The sequence below is a fragment of the Eptatretus burgeri genome, chromosome 4 (genome assembly GCF_056783735.1).
Source record: "Eptatretus burgeri isolate ZD-2024b chromosome 4, Ebu_testis_v1, whole genome shotgun sequence".
NCBI lineage: Eukaryota > Metazoa > Chordata > Myxini > Myxiniformes > Myxinidae > Eptatretus > Eptatretus burgeri.
The window spans coordinates 135636741-135651473 of NC_140964.1; the positions used below are offsets into that span (position 1 = coordinate 135636741).

At 41.2% G+C, this 14733-nt stretch overlaps 1 protein-coding gene across 6 annotated transcripts in view; it reads right to left on the bottom strand.

The window, feature by feature from the left end:
• Positions 1–14733, bottom strand: part of LOC147029186 (protein FAM200C-like) — a 297542-nt gene that overhangs the window by 24706 nt on the left and 258103 nt on the right. For 2 of the 6 annotated variants that reach the window (XM_085876322.1, XM_085876333.1), the window contains one exon: positions 2998–5714. In XM_085876322.1, coding sequence (XP_085732448.1) covers positions 3901–5714 — 1814 coding nt within the window. In that variant the 3' untranslated portion in view covers positions 2998–3900. Of the gene's footprint in view, positions 1–2059; positions 2326–2429; positions 2466–2997; positions 5715–14733 lie in introns of those variants that run through there. The other 4 variants (XM_085876335.1, XR_015056816.1, XM_085876338.1 and 1 more) reach the window with 4 other exon arrangements.

Below are 14733 nucleotides of genomic sequence, written 5' to 3' on the forward strand. Positions count from 1 at the left end.
CACGCACCTACGGACCCGCACCTACTAGTGTACTAGTACTAGTGTACCAAAATGAGGCAAATCAGACTATTGAAATAAATACAACCAACTTTATGTATAGGAATACCCAAATTGTTGGCAGAGTGAGCAGCGGAGAGAATGTGCATGTCTGCTGCAGGCAGGGTAATTCATCTAGGTGTGTGCCATCCCTCGGATGGACGTTAAACTGGATGTCCCGTCATACACTCGCTTGTCCAGCTTGGGTTCGAATCCCGACCCAGCTATAAAATTACATCACGGTGTTTCACAGGCAGGGTGATGAATAAGTCTGCGTGCTGTCCCTCTGATGGAAGATAAACCGGACGTCCTGTCGCACTTACCTCTAAGCTGTCTCGCATGGGTTTGAATCACGATCCAGCTATAAACTGTCATCACTGTGTTTCACAGGCAGGGTGATAAAACAATGTGTGTGCCGTCCCTTGGATGGACGTTAATCTGGACATCCTGTAGCATACTCATCTCTCAGCTGTTGAGTCTGGTTCGAATCCCGACCCAGCTATAAACTGTCCACCCAGTGTTTCACATGCAGGGTGATCAATCAATATGTGTGCCGTCCCTTGGAAGGACGTTCAACTGGACGTCCCGTTGCTCACTCGCCCCTCAGCTGTCTAGTTATCGCCGACACCAGCCAGTTCGTGAAAGGCTCGGGTAAAACTTCCCTTGGCCAAACAGACCAGAAGGTGGGATTAATGGTGACCGTTAACAAAAATACAGTCGTTAATCACCCCCATTAATCCTTCCTCCATAAAAAAAAATGTCAAAAAGCCATTTGCGACCCACAAACAAATCGATTTTCCACCAACAGTGTTCAGGTGATGAATGCCAAATGAGAAGCTGCAATACTGCAATTGATATTTGGAGTAAAACTCGACCATTCCTATTCAACAACATATAAGAATACCTGTGAAACATCTTTCCACAACCCTCCCATTACAGATTGGAACAGTTTATTGCTGCACAAAATGTCATTTAAACATTTGTTTGGCCTTTTCAATCTGGGACGTGTTCAAAACCACCTTGATCCACGACGCGAGTGAGCGAAGTGAAGATAACGAAAATGGCGCTGGTCACATGACCTCAAGCTATTTGCGGCGACACTTTTTACAGGTTATGAGCGCTCTATTTTCAATGTTTCCTACATTTTGGTACAGATTTAATCCATCTATGTAATGAAATTGTTTTAAAACTTGTTTCAGTTGATCTGGGTGATGGTTTGGATATTTATTGGTTTTGGAATGGTTCTGTCCATATCCATTCCCCTCCCCCCCCTTACGATCCTGGACTGGTTTGGTTGAGTCCATATTCACGTTCAAATGATACCCGTAATTAAACGATAAGTAATTTATATATTTTAAAATTTTGGTTAACATGCACTCGCCCAGAGACAAAGTAACTTCCTCACATTGGAATCATTATCACGGCTTCAGCAGTTGTTTGAGGTTCAGCAGGTCGGGCTACATTTTTACATTGTTTTCAGATGTGACGAAGAAGAAGTACAAATTGGCGATGTAGCGATCTCTCGTTGTGGTGTTTTTGCGATGTATTTTGGCGCCTATTTAAGTATTGGTAGTTTAGAAAACGCTTGAAGATAAAAAGTTATGGGTTTTAAATGCTATGACTTCACTATATTGGAGTTGATGAGCATGTCATTGTGAACACATTTGAATGGCTGACCATTTTTATCCCGTATCAACCCTCTATATGGAGTACGACCATACACCGTGATTACACAGCCTATGGATTAGCCTGGAGTGCTCTGCTAAAGATGACCAAAAAGCATTACAATTAATTTTGGATGCAGATATTTTGCTTCTCATGAAAGAGGTGGGATATAACAAGTATGTTGAAAGAGATATGCTGAGGCAAATTACAAATACCTCTCAGATTATGATGCTTCACAAGATAGTTCTTATTTCATGTACAATGACGCCAATAATTTATGTGGAAGGACAATGTCTGAAGCTCTACCTTCGGGGATTTAAAATGGGTCAAAGAGAATAACTGTGAAAAAGCCTTGAAAGATGTTTAATCTTGATGAAAAAATTGGATGAGGGAAAGTGAGGATATTACTTTGAAAAGGATTTAAAATACACAGAACTTCACAATACTCATAAATACTTAATATTTGCCCCTGATAAAGAAAGACCAAAAAATAATGTTTCATGATTACCAACAATCATTAATTACATGAACACACAGATCAACAGAAAAACTTTCAACAACATGAAACGATGAAGACAATTCAGTCTTTGATCAAGGAAACCTGAGACGATATCTCTCAGTTGGCTAGAGAACAAAGAAAATTCATACAATTAAATTTTTTTAAATCAAAGGCTTCAATACAATACATCGATTTCAACACTCCGATGTGAACAGTTATGAATACTTACTTCGAGAAAGACTTCGACAAGTGAATAATTCCGTGTCTGGCAAGACGATGGAAAATGTGAGAAATAGACAAAACATAAGACTCAATTAATCTTCGGAAAAAACATCCAAATTAATGAAATGCATCTTGAGAACAAGCAACCAAATTAAATACATATTGGGAACAAGCAACCAAATTAATTCAATACATATTGGGAACAAGCAACCAAATTAATTAAATACATATTGGGAACAAGCATCCAAATGAATTACGTACATATTGGGAACAAGCAACCAAATTAATTAAATACGTATTGGGAACAAGCATCCAAATTAATTCTTTACATATTGGGAACAAGAATCCAAATTAATGAAATACATATTGGGAACAAGCAACCAAATTAATTGCATTCGTATTGGGAATGATGTGGATTTTTTTTAACCCACGTTGTTGTGATCGTTGAAGGATTCTACCTGGCCGATTGTGGAATCCTATTTGACTTCAGGCAAAGTTTAACGTTTGTCTGATTTGGTTATAAAATCCTGCATAAAACCCATTGACACTGATAAAACCGATGTCCACACAAGTCCTTCCTTGTGAAACAATTTATTTTCTAATTATCCACCATACACTTTTCACCCTCATACAATGAACTTAAAAATCCCCATTGATTGCAATATTATTTGGTTCTATTTCATTTATTCTTACTTTAGTTAACAGTTAGACCAACCCGATTAAATTCATTTCCACATTACATCAGAGAGTTTTATTCTAACTTGGTACTTGTTCAGTTCCAAGCAGCACAAGCCACTGAGATTGTAATACTTCTTCAGGTACTTGCACTGAAACAATTTTACATTTCAAAGCATTTTATACTTTCATGAGAGAGTGGTGGGGGCTATCAACCCAGACTGCAGACATGTCCTTTAGACGAGAAGCCACTTCGTACATTTCTTGGCAAAGGTTCGCCGTTATCAGCCCAGGTCACTCCGCTCCAGACCAAGACATTTATCATCATTTAGGGCAAAAGTCTCTTGGCCAGAAAGGACAGCCAATTCAACTTGTAGCATAAAAGTTACATTTCTTAAACTCCATTTGTTACAATTTAGAATACATTAATATAAATTTTTCCCCCACAGGAACAAGCTACCAAATTATTTACATACGTATTGGGAACAAGCAACCAAATTAATTACATACGTATTGGGAACAAGCAACTAAATGAATTACATACGTATTGGGAACAAGCAACCAAATTAATTAAATACATGTTGGGAACAAGTTTCCCCTCATCCCACCCTTCTCGGATTCCGACAAATCCTCCCCCTCTCGGGTTCCCGCCTCTCAGTCCCACTCCCTCCACCTTCCTCAGACCCTCACAGCTTCCCCTCCCCTCCTCCTTCTCCACAACTCTTCTCAGGTTTCTTTCTACTTTTGTGATTGAAAGTTTGTGGCTGCATCCATCTTGTTCACCTCATGACCTCCACTCGTCCTTATTCTCCCCCACCTACTTCATTTCTCGAAATCTCCCTCTCTGATCCTGCATGGTTCATCAAATGCTGAGTGAAATTGCATTTTTTAGAGAAACCTTGGTCACAGACCGAACACTTGTAAGGGAATGCTCCAGTGTGAGTGGTACTATGGATGTTTAAACTCTGTACATAAATAAAATCCTTATCACATACGGAGCATTTGTAAGGACGCTCTCCTGTGTGGATCCTCATATGTATTTTCAAACTGCGATTGTGAGAGAAACCTTTATCACAAATGGAGCATTTGTGAGGACGCTCTCCTGTATGGATACTCATGTGTGTTTTCAAACTGCCTTTTTGAGAGAAACCTTTATCACAAATGGAGCATTTGTAAGGACGCTCTCCTGTATGGATCCTCATGTGTGTTTTCAAACTGCTATTGTGAGAGAAACTTTTATCACACATGGAGCATTTGCAAGGACGCTCTCTTGTATGGATCCTGACGTGATTGTGAAAATTGCCGTTTTGAGAGAAACCTTTATCACAAATTGAGCATTTGTAAGGACGCTCTCCTGTATGGATCCTGATGTGTGTTTTCAAACTGCTATTGTGAGAGAAACTTTTATCACACATGGAGCATTTGTAAGGACGCTCTCTTGTATGGATGCTCATATGTGTTTTCACACTGCTATTGTGAGAGAAACCTTGATTACAAATGGAGCATTTGTAAGGACGCTCTCCTGTATGGATGCTCATATGTGGTTTCAATTGGTCTTTTCTCAAGAAAGCTTCATCACAAATGTAGCATTTGTAAGGACACTCTCCTGTATGGATCCTGATGTGACAGATCAAATCACATTTTTGATAAAAACTTTTATCACAAATGGAGCATTTGTAAGGACGCTCTCCTGTATGGATCCTCATGTGTGTTTTCAAACTGCTATTCTGAGAGAAATCTTTATCACAAATGAAGCATTTGTAAGGATGCTCTCCTGTATGGAACCTCATATGTATTTTCAAACGGCCTTTATGAGAGAAACTTTTATCACATATGGAGCATTTGTGTGTTTGCTCCCCAGTGTGGGTGGTACTATGGATGTTTAAACTATGTTTGTGATTAAAATCCTTGTCACATACAGGACATTTGAAAGGACGCTCTCCTGTATGGATCCTCATGTGTGTTTTCAAACTGCCTTTTTGAGAGAAACCTTTATCACAAATGGAGCATTTGTAAGGTCGCTCTCCTGTATGGATCCTCATATGTGTTTTCAATTGGTCTTTTCTTGAGAAACCTTTATCACAAATGGAGCATTTGTTAGGATGCTCTCCTGTGTGGATCCTTACATGAGATTTCAAATGGTCTTTTTGAAAGAAACCCTTATCACAAATGGAGCATTTGTAAGGACGCTCTCCTGTATGGATCCTCATATGTATTTTCAATTGGTCTTTTCTTGAGAAACCTTTATCACAAATGGAGCATTTGTTAAGATGCTCTCCTGTGTGGATCCTTATGTGAGATTTCAAATGGTCTTTTTGAAAGAAACCCTTATCACAAATGGCGCATTTGTATGGGTGCTCTCCTGTAAGGATCCTCATATGTCTTTTAACACAACTTCGTGAAGCAAAATCCATCCTGCGCCCCTGATACCGATAACGTATTCGCCTTTCAAGAACCTTTTTGTGTTGGGTTAATTTAATGTTGGTGTTGTTTCGATCAGACGTGCACTTGCATATTAAAGGTCGTGAGTCTTGATCTGGTGGTTGGTTGTTCAAAGACTTCTTCACTGTCAGGCTCCAACTCGACCTGATTTCTCCAATTGGACCTCGTGATTGTTCTAGAAAAAACAAAGAGCAATATGGTTTGTATTTTTTTTTAAGTGAAAGTAAAAACTGCAGAACATAATGTGTTCTTTTGAAAAATTTTATGCACCAGAAACACCAACGCCCACTGTTGTATGAGGGGATGACAACTTACAGGCTCATATCCTATTATTTCTGTTCAGACATAAGGCGAGGGCATAACAAGCCTTAGAGGCTTGTTACAAGAGGATAAATGGTGTTTCTAAGGCATCCATGCAAATGAATGGGGAGGAGGGGGAAAACTCTCTGTATCAACCCCGAAAAAGCCCAAAACAGGACAGTGATTTCTCCCCAACCCCCCCCCCCCCATACAAATAAATGGGGAAACCTTTCTGACTGAAGGCTCATGAGATTAAAGTCGGAAGGAGACTGATTTTCTCCCCCCATAAAAGCTCATGGTAAATTGAGACCGATTCCCGCCCCCCCCTCCTCCCCGACTCAAGGCCCATGAGGTCAAAAGAGGAGACTGATATCTGCCCCATTGAGCAAATGTTAAACTGAGACTTACTGATTAAAGCACTTCTTTCCATTCAAAGAGTGATCCAATAAATATTTGTCCATGTTCCACTCGAGGTAATAAATTAATTTTCCGATTACATTCATCACCATCGAGTATATTCACAAAGAATATTTTCTAACTTCGTTCTTGGTTTATGTGTCTTTGTTGAGCAGAAATAAAATGATAAACTTCTCTCAATGCTCTTGTTTGACCACCTCCTGATCCACATATCATTTTGAGATTGTATTAAATTGTTTTTCCATTGTTCAATTGATAACCATCAAAGTTTTCAGTCCATTCAAGGATATTTTTTTTCTTCCATCCTCCAACTTCCTTGTAATTAAATTTATATTTTGGTTTTACTCATGTACATAAAAATTACATAGAGAGTCTGATATGTTCTAAAATACTTTCCACACATTCTGTAAGCTGAGTGCAGCTTCAAACAGGAAGCTTTAGAAATTTTCCAGAATTACTGAGCTGTTTAAAAAACAGGAAGCTGCCCCATTGTGTTCAAGCCCGGGATATTTTCCAAGATTACGTAATCGTACTTCCTCTCAATGCTTTAAAAGTCAGCTTTGTCGATCGAAAATCTTTGACGGCTTTTTCATTTTTCTCATCTTGTCCCAATGGTAAATGACTGAGACATGAACTATCTTTCATCCGACGAAGAAGATAATCCATCACAATATTGGTGTGTGTGTGTGTGTGTGTGTGTGTGTGTGTGTGTGTGTGTGTGTGTGTGTGTGTGTGTGTGTGTGTGTGTGTGTGTGTGTGTGTGTGTGTGTGTGTGTGTGTGTGTGTGTGTGTGTGTGTGTGTGTGTGTGTGTGTGTGCATTGTAAAGTAAGGCTTCCTCTGAGAATGACACAGAAGCAACTGATTCTGAATTAAATCACTAAACGACCAATAATTATTGTATGTCTTTTTCTAACAGGTAGTCTCCAATGAAGGCATTGTTCATTACAAATGTGGAGAACGAATTATCTGATTTACATGACGAATGGGTAAAAATAAATGACTTTCTTGAGGAGATTCAAATTTTCAGAAGAGAACTGAATGATATTATTGTTGACTGGAAAGAATTACTCTCATGCTCTTTGATTCCGAATTCAAGGTGAGAAACACACGTGCGTGTGTGTGTGTGTCTATCTCTTTCTGTCTGTCTTTCTGTATCTCTATCTGTCTCTCTCTGCTTGTCTCTGCCTGCCTCTTTATGCATCTGTCTCTATATCTCTCTTGAGTGTTGAATCATTATTAATTTTTTTTATTTATTTTTCAGTTTAAACACCTGTCTGGATGAACCAAACACACAAGTTAATAGTCTGAAGGAATCTGACATGTCACGAAAGACATCTGAAGCAGATTACTGGAAAAGATCATATATTTTTATAACTGAATGTTTAATACTTTCAATCTTTATGAATTATATTTGCTTTCCTTATAATTATCTGATTTTGAATTAAAAGAAAAGAATAAAGGAGATGTCAGGGTGGGGTGGGGGGGTAGGTGCGCTCCTGTGGGTGGAGCTTGTGTGGGTGGGGTTAGTATCGGCAGAGTCAAAAAGGGGCAGAGTCAAATAAAATATTTTTTCAATTTATCTTTGTCTTTTGTAAGACCTGTGAATAAAATGAACCTAAAATCTCTCCCCCCTTTAAATCATATACCTTATAAGTCCAAGGAACTGTATCTATCACATCAACAATTTTTAAAAGCTCATTCTCCATCGTTTCGTATAACCTTTTTCAAAATGAGATTTCCACCTGTATATTCTTACTACATCACCAACTTTGAACTTAGGCTTTCTGACATTGATGTCTTTTTCATGTTCTAATTTTGTAAATGTTTCTGATGGTTTGGTATTCGTTGAGGTGTGAATCATATCATTATACTTATCTACAATATCCTGAATTAAAGATGACCATTGTTGAGAACCAAGTTGAGTGAATTTTTTCTGTAGTCTCTCTTTTGAAGTGCGATTGAAGCGCTTAACAACAACCACTTTTCCTTCATTAAAGGTACTGTATCATGTAATGCTGTTATTTTAAAGAAAATTCATAAATGTCTTGTTTTAGAACTCTGTACCCTCATCAGTCCACAATTTTTTAGGTTTTCTCTTACTTTTATTAAATATCTGTTGAAAGGCTAACATAAGAGGCTAACATACCTGTTTTGTTTTTTAAGGGACAACCCACGCATATCTACTCCTCAAATCAATAACGGTTAAAGCATACTTGTACCCCTTATCATTACTGAGTTCAATCAAATCAGCAGTCCAGATATAATCAACTTCCTTGGAATAAACCTTCCTTCTATGAAACTTTGTGAATATTGGTTTATGTAATTCATCAGCTAATTGTTCTTCAGTCTTAATGACATCATTAGAGCCACTAAGTTTTTTTTTGAATTTCCAAGCCCAAGTTTCAATTTAGCACTGATCATCTTCTTCATGATGAACCTATCAACTTTTTCTCTCAAGGTTGGATTTTGTATCAGAGACAAATTATACAACATTTCTCTATCGGCTTCATGCTTTTCTTCCAACGTTGTGGTGGTATTCCCATAATCATTATCGTGCATCAAGCACACTTCTTCAACCTTATTGATGGGTGTACTCCATGGTTTAGGATTGTTTGCCTCATCTAATCTTTTATCCAACTTTGTGCCTGGACCACAGAAAGAATACCCTGGTAGATGTAATTCCCCTGGTATTCCAGTAGTTATAAATTTACTTCCTGATAAAAACTTTTGTATATCTCCTCCATGTTTGTGTTTGGAGATGAATTGATTTTTTTTTGAACCACACACCGAACATATACCTTTTTGTATAACCCTGTTATTTTTACTTTTAAAATATGAGATTTTTCGTCGAAGTTTTCTTTTTACATTTTCGACAAGAACTCATTTATTTATGAGAAAAATTCCGACAGAGTGCAAAAACCTTTTTAGTTTCCAACATGCACATTTGAATCTTAATTGTTAAAAGATAAAGAATTCTCAGAAATGTCTTCACTCACTCCTCCATTTATTGAAGAAAAAAAAATGGAAAACTTTAATTAAAGTCAATCACACTAACATCATCAATAATATAATCTTTATCTCCACTTTCTCTTTTTTTCTTCTCCCTGAAACCGATGTTAATAGTCTTGACGCAAATATTTCTCATAGATGTCAATTCTTTGTTTTCCTCCTCGGTGCATTGAGATTTATTCATTTTCTGTAATACCTCCAATATTTTTCTAATCTCACTGGTTTCCATATTTTTATATTTATTTATTCTCTCTCTTTCCTCCCTCTCCTCCTTCTCTCTCTCCCCCTCTCCTCCTTCTCTCTATTCTCCCTCTCTTCATTCTCTCTCTTCTCCCTCTCCTCCTTCTCTCTCTTCTCCCTCTCCTTCTCTCTCTTCTCCCTCTCCTCCTTCTCTCTCTTCTCCTTTTCCTCCTTTGTCTCAGTTTCTTCAACTTCTTCTTCATCCCTTGCTATCCTTGAACCACTTTCACCCCATAGAATATCAAACATATATTCGTCTGGATTTTGCAATACTCTTGAATCCACAATTATTTTTCTCATAATAGGAAACCAAGAAGATTTGTTGATAATTTATAAAAGTTATACATTTCATCACCTTAAGAAGTTCATTTTTATTTAATATTTCAATCAAATCTCTATTTGTGGGGTTTTTTTAACATCAGTAGAAGGCCAGTTCTTCATTGAAAATTGACTGTGTATTCCAATTCATAAGTAATGTAAAATCGAACACCCTTTTCTTGTTGATATCCTTGAATGCAAAAATTATAATTTTCTTGAGGCCTTCTTGCTGTCATTTGTGGATCAGAAATATATGACAGATTAATATGATGACATTTAATACCACCACCATCTTCCTGTTGTTAAATCAGTTTGTATAATTATCCAATTTCCTTCCTTCTTTGTCATATAAACTATTGCTTCACCATCGTATAATTTCCTATTCCCGAAATCGTGTATTTGTTGTTTACTAATCGCGCTTCCACATTCGTATATAAGTAGACTAGGCGTAAGTCGGCAGCGTGTAACTCGTCACTTCACCTAAGCCGGCAGCGTCAAAAAGGCCCGAATTTATCTAATGTTAAATCGACTTACAGGCTTTGAATAAAGTCTGTAAGTCGTCATCTCTAAGTCGTCACTTCGTCTAAGTCGTCAGTGTTGTCCGTTCTCGCGTAATGCAAACTCAAGTAAATTACCACGCCTAACTCGTCACATGGAACTGCTGCCTTGTGATAAGCCCGATTTCATGGAATCGTGATGCGCGGGATATTTATAACTGCGCTGCTTTCAGCTCAGTCAGCGCGCCGTCCCACATGCATCTGAAGAGGTAGACAGGCTGCGCAATGCAGTCTCTGGTGAAGGAGAAAAGGATCGATCAGCTTAGTGTTGAAGTCTGATCATGGTTTTTTATTGGCTTGTTTTGTACATCACCACACTCACTTTCACATAGGTATTGAGTGGTAGTCATCACGATGACTGTCTGTCATGTAATTTGTCGATGGTATACGAGTTTTCATTCCACATGAAAACTCATTCTACATTCATTCCAATGAATGAATTCGAACAGCCATTCATTCCACATTTGTCGATGGTCATATACCATCACCGGTGGTATATGAGTTGTCTTACAGTTGTTCATTATCTTTACTTTTGAGAAAGTGATTCATGAATTCCATCTTTGCTTGATCACTTTCCAACTTACCAATGAACCCCCACCTATGCCCCGAGGATTGCATTTCCCTTTTGGTACAATAGCCGGCTTAGAGATTGTTACGCCCTCTCACACGTACGTGTCCAGGCCACGCGCAACTTCATCCTTCACCACACAGTCATCATGAATGTTTGCATACGCGTAAGTCGTCACATGTCTAAGTCGTCACTTTTTTCTCGGTCCCGATGGTGACGACTTACGCCTCGTCTACTGTATATATATATATATATATATATATATATATATATATATATATATATATATATATATATATATATATATATATATATATATATAAATATGTATATATATATGTATATGTATATATATGTAAAAAAAAAATATATATATATATATATATATATATATATATATATAGTTACGAATTTGAGAATTCGATTGCACACAAAATACAGGTTCCTTTAGTCAGCTATGTCGATAAGTGCTTGTTCCCGAGATAGCTCACCTTCCATTGTGTAAATGTTCAGAAATCGATTAGATGCGCTGCGGAATGATTTAATAGTTAGGGAACGAACAATGGAGACATCCCTCCCCCTCTTCTGCGAAGAGGAAGAAGAATCCTGCCGTCCCGTGACTGATGTCAACAACTCCCTCCCACCCGTGGTTGAGCAGGGGGGGGGGATGGATCACGAGGGCATGAGTCACGCCGGCGTGGAGGAGGGGCGGAGAAGGATAAGGACGAGATCCTTTCTTTGTTCGTAGAGCAGTAAGCTTTTTGCTTCGGCAGAGAGTAGTCGTTCAGCAGACCTTCGGGTCCTGTTTGGCTTGGGTTAGGGTTGAGGCCTTCGGAAGCTTTTTGCTTCGAGCTGCTTTGCTTGGAAGGAAGTTAAGCCGGTCGCACAGCTCGAGCTGCGAGTGGTGGCTTCTTCTTCTTGGTTCGTGGAGCCCTTTGTTCTCCATTTTGGTTCCCGGCTTGGTGCGACTCATCGACCTCTTCGTGGAGGTGGTTCCTCGGGGAAGCGACGCATCGACGGGAAGGATCGGCGCCTCGTCTCACCAGCACGTGTTGAGAAGCGCGGGAGGATTCGCGGGAGCCCGGGTCCAAACAACTTGAAGACCACACGAGGTGGAGAGGTTCGAGATCGGTTCTGAGTTTCAGCTCACCTGTCCTCCGAGCTGGAGCTCATTATTAAAGGCCTCTGCCACCAATTCTTGGGTGTGTGTGTGCGTACGTGTGTCCGTGGGCCCGTCTAATAAGTAGGAACTGCTGTTAAGTGCAAGTGACTGTACATAATAAGTAGACGGTTGTCGTTCTTTTGTTGCTTGTATAATTGCAAACGTGTTTTGCCTTGTTAAAATGCATACGTGTTTTATTGTAATAAATGTCCTTGTTTGAATGTAAACCTGCTCGTTGCGTCCATTCCCCCATTGAAATGCCATCTTGTATTGCGGAATATTAGTTGGTTTTTAAATAGCTGATAAAGTGATCGGGTCCAACGGGACTGCACGATATTACCCCGCTCGGTTATCCCAAAAGGAAGCGAGCTGCTTAAGCGGCTCGTTTTCAAGCGGTCCCGTTGAGGTACAACCTCTCGGTAACCTACCTGCGCGAATAATTATGAAAATCGAATATTTGGCGATCGGACCCTGTAGCGCGCGGGTGGAGTGCGGACAAGGTTCTGGTGGGACTGAAAACCCACCTGTGACTGGTTTCTGATGCCATTGCAGAAAGTCACGACTGGATTGTCCGTTCGGTGGGCGAACCGGCTGCTATTGGTGAAACGCGGTCATTCGCACACCGACGGGCACGGATTCTGTAACACTCGTGTTCGGGAGTGAGATTCGAATCCACCCCGCCTCCAACTAAATTCACGGGAATCGGTTCAGGGGTGTGTGGAGCGACTCTCGATTCCCATTAAATTGAGCGTTTATAAAAAAAAAAAAAACTAAAAAAAAACGACCTTTTAAATTATATCCGTGAAAAAAGATGGCGTTCCAAGGCGAACGGGAGCAGGGGGTATTGGATTTACAAATGTTAGACTCTATGGCCCAGGACGAAATGACCATGCAGAACATGCCTATGATGCAGGTTGAATTTCCCCCACAAACGAACCCGGAGTCAGAAATGGGCACAGTGGCGGGGGCCGCGGTGTATGACAACCCCCCTCCCCTCCTCCGTCAAAATCCTTCCCCAACCCCTGGCGGATCTGCGCCCGATAATGGCGAATCGACTACCACGGGGTTTGTTGATGTAAGAGGGATGTTGGAAGCATTGATGGGAGCAATGCAAGGGATGAAAGACGAAATGGATGCAAATACGCAACAACTGCGGGGTGAAATGCGGCGCATGGGGCGATGCCTGCAGCCGGGCAGAATGGCGGTGCCACGTGCTGGAGCAAGCGAACTGAGGGGGAGTGTGGACTGTGTCGGCCCCGCGGTGGAGGACAAAATAATACGGGAGACGTGTTGGACGAGACTCGTAACGGCAGAGAGAGTGACGGTGACGGAGAGGGAAAAATTAAAAGGGGAGATCAAAACGTGTAACACGAGACACGAGGTGACGACGGCAGAAATAACAGTGGAGACGAAGGAAACGAACAAGGTGACGGAAACGCAAATAGTCACGGAAACAGAGACACAGGAGATAAAGGATGAATTGGACGGGGTGGAAAAAACTAAAAACGAACACACACACACACACACACACACACACACACACACACACACACACACACACACACACACACACACACACACACACACACACACACACACACACGTAGTGGAGGACAATGGAGGTGAGCTGGTGGAATGTGTTGGGACCCGATGCAAGCAGCAGGATGGCCTCCTTCAGGAACGAGGGGGAGGGGACTGTGCCCCCTTGAGGCGGATCGCGACGAGGAGAGTCCGGTCGAGCCTTGCGAGGTAGAGGGGGCGAGTGCTGTTAACGGGTGCACGTGGAGCTTGGGGGGTATGGAGATCCCGGGAGCACTTGTCGTAGCACGAATCCCCAGCGTGATTGTCCCGGTGAGTGTGGTAAAAAATGTGAGTGCAGCGAGTGTGTTGAAACGTGAGTATGGTCCGAGTGTCATGGCGTGCGTGAGTAAAAAGGTGTTTAAGGAAGAAGCGCCGTGTGTGAAAGAAACCACGTGTGTGAGGTCGCAGTATGAAAGAGAAATGGCGGTTGGTATGCGAGAGGGCACAACCGCGTGTCCGAGTGCCATGGTGGAGTGTGTGAGCGTCGTGGCACGCAGGAGTGTGCGCGTTGAATGGCGACGACGAATGCGACAGATGAGGGACAAAGGCCGAGTAGCGGCCGTAGCTGCATTGGGAACCGGGCCGGTTTTGCACGGCAGCGCGCACGGGGTCCGTGATGTGCAACGCACGAGGCCGCCACGTGCACACCTGCGGGAGTGAAGCCCGGTCCATAAACACACGCGGTGGATTAGCCGATCCCGTGGACAGACAGAAGGTAGGCTGGATTGTGAATTTGGACCAGATGGGTTCTCCAGGCGGGCATGTGTGTGAAGCTCCGATGAGCAGAGCACATGTGTTCACGTGTTGAACCCCTCGAAATGCGGGGCTTGTTTTTGATGCGCAGAGTGAAGTCGTGGCTGCATGGTTGGAATCCGGCAGGAGGGAAATCCCTGCCGGATGGTGCTGTCCGATTAGGGACGAGGTGCGAGAAACGCGAGCAGCTGCCATGACGTCACGGAAAAGAGTGAAGGTTGTGAGTTTCCGCATTGGTGCCGGCATGAAAAAAAAGCAAGCCTCACTTTTGGTGGACACGAGCCCCAG